This window comes from Chondrus crispus, genomic scaffold (genome assembly GCF_000350225.1).
Source record: "Chondrus crispus Stackhouse genomic scaffold, scaffold_28, whole genome shotgun sequence".
Taxonomy (NCBI): domain Eukaryota; phylum Rhodophyta; class Florideophyceae; order Gigartinales; family Gigartinaceae; genus Chondrus; species Chondrus crispus.
The window spans coordinates 186,409-188,237 of NW_005179179.1; the positions used below are offsets into that span (position 1 = coordinate 186,409).

At 51.8% G+C, this 1,829-nt stretch overlaps 1 protein-coding gene across 1 annotated transcript; it reads left to right on the forward strand.

Moving 5' to 3' along the window:
- Positions 1-853: 853 nt before the first annotated feature.
- CHC_T00005291001 (hypothetical protein) lies at positions 854-1,585 on the forward strand. The gene has a single exon (XM_005717048.1). The coding sequence runs from the start codon at positions 854-856 to the stop codon at positions 1,583-1,585; it is 732 nt and encodes a 243-aa protein (XP_005717105.1).
- Positions 1,586-1,829: the final 244 nt, after the last annotated feature.

The window sequence follows — 1,829 nt, forward strand, 5'->3', positions numbered from 1 at the left end:
ACCGGGAAAAACGAATCTGTAAACGGTTTTATACAGTATAGCCAATATTTTGCATTACAGTCAAAAATCAAATGGACAGGTGGTAATATATATAAAGCACCACACCCCAACAACACCACACGGACAAGTTGTTCAGTGTTTGGCGGGAGAAAGGCAACACCAGCTCTTCAAATAGTACCACGAACACCCCAGGTCCCTTTTGTTGATACAATCGTGTCATTCGTCAACATTAGAGGCACTGTACAAGGTTTCCATACAAGGCCTCTTTGTCCCACAAAACTTCGTTGAGGGGGAGTGGTCTACTCGTGCTCGTACTGTACCTTCAGTGATCTTTACGTGTGCAGGTGCTTCAGCACTGTGCGCCCTACCGACACTTCTTGCACTACTGCAACGGCTCTCCCTACCGACACTGTTCAGCCTACTGACACTGTTCGAACCGACACTGTCTGTTCCTAGGAAACCATCAACTGCTCGAAATAGGATAGGATACATATCGTAGAGGGTTGTCTGCAAAGCTGAAGAGAGAGAGGGACGGAACACAGAACGAAGTAAACTTCACGCTTTGGTGAGCATTCACCCCGTCATTAGCAAGACTTTGCTAAGTGCCTTCGCGCACTGTCCCCGCGCTCGTGTGCGCTGCCCTCGCGCTCGTGCGCACTGTCCTCGCGCTCGTGCGCACTGTCTCTGCGCTCGTGCGCACTGTCCTCGCGCTCGTGCGCACTGTCCCTGCGCTCGTGCGCACTGTCCTCGCGCTCGTGCGCATCTCTACCGTCACACACACTCGAGACGCCGCCTTCGGCGTCTCGCCCCAAGACGCACAACACCTTTTCCATCCCTCTTACTGCTCGAACACATGCCTCGCGGTCGGTCACTCAGCGCTGAAGAGCGAGGAAAATTTTTGGCGTTCCACCAAGGCAAATGGTCCCAATCTCGCATCGCGAAGGAGTTAAAGCGAAGTCGGGCGGCCGTGCAAAACTTTCTCCGCAACCCAGAAGCCTATGGGTCAAAAAAACGAGCTGGAAGACCAAGAAAGCTCACAGTCGCAGGTAGACGCATGCTCCTTCGCGAAGCATCCAAGGGTATTTTAGGGTCTAGAGAGCTTTCTCAGGATCTACAACTGCCTGTGCAAGCAAGACGCGTGCGGCAGATACTGAACCAACACCCAACGTTGACGTATAAAAAGATTAAGAGAGTTCTGCAAATGCTTATTCATCACAAGACTGCGCGCGTCGCCCGCGCGACCGAAAAAGTTACCTGGACCATTCCGGACTGGAACAAAGTCGTCTGGAGTGACGAAAAGAAGTTCAATTTGGACGGCCCGGACGGGTTTGCCTGTTGTTGGCATGATCTAAGACGTGAAGATCTAATTCTTTCGAAGCGCCAGCAAGGGGGCGGCTCATTGATGGTTTGGGGAGCCTTCGCAGGGGGGAAAAGTGTGAACTGGCGATTTTGGAGGGCCAACAAACAGCAGTTAAGTACATTGGGACGCTTGAGAGCTTGCTGTTGCCGTTTGCGGACCAAGAACTGGGACCGAGCTGGGTCTTTCAGCAAGATGGGGCATCGATACACCACGCTCATATTGTGAGGGAATGGTTTAATGAGGAGGATATGGTGGTTCTGGACGGGCCAGCTAAGTCTCCTGACTTAAACCCCATCGAAAACCTCCGGGGAATTCTGGCTCGGAAGGTGTACGAGCATCAACGTCAGTTTGGAGGGGTTGAAGAGCTCAAAGAGTGCATCTTGTCTTCTTGGGATGCCATACCAGCTCAAACGCTCCACAACTTAGTGGGTTCAATGCAGAAGCGTTTTTTTGACGTTGTTAAAAGCAA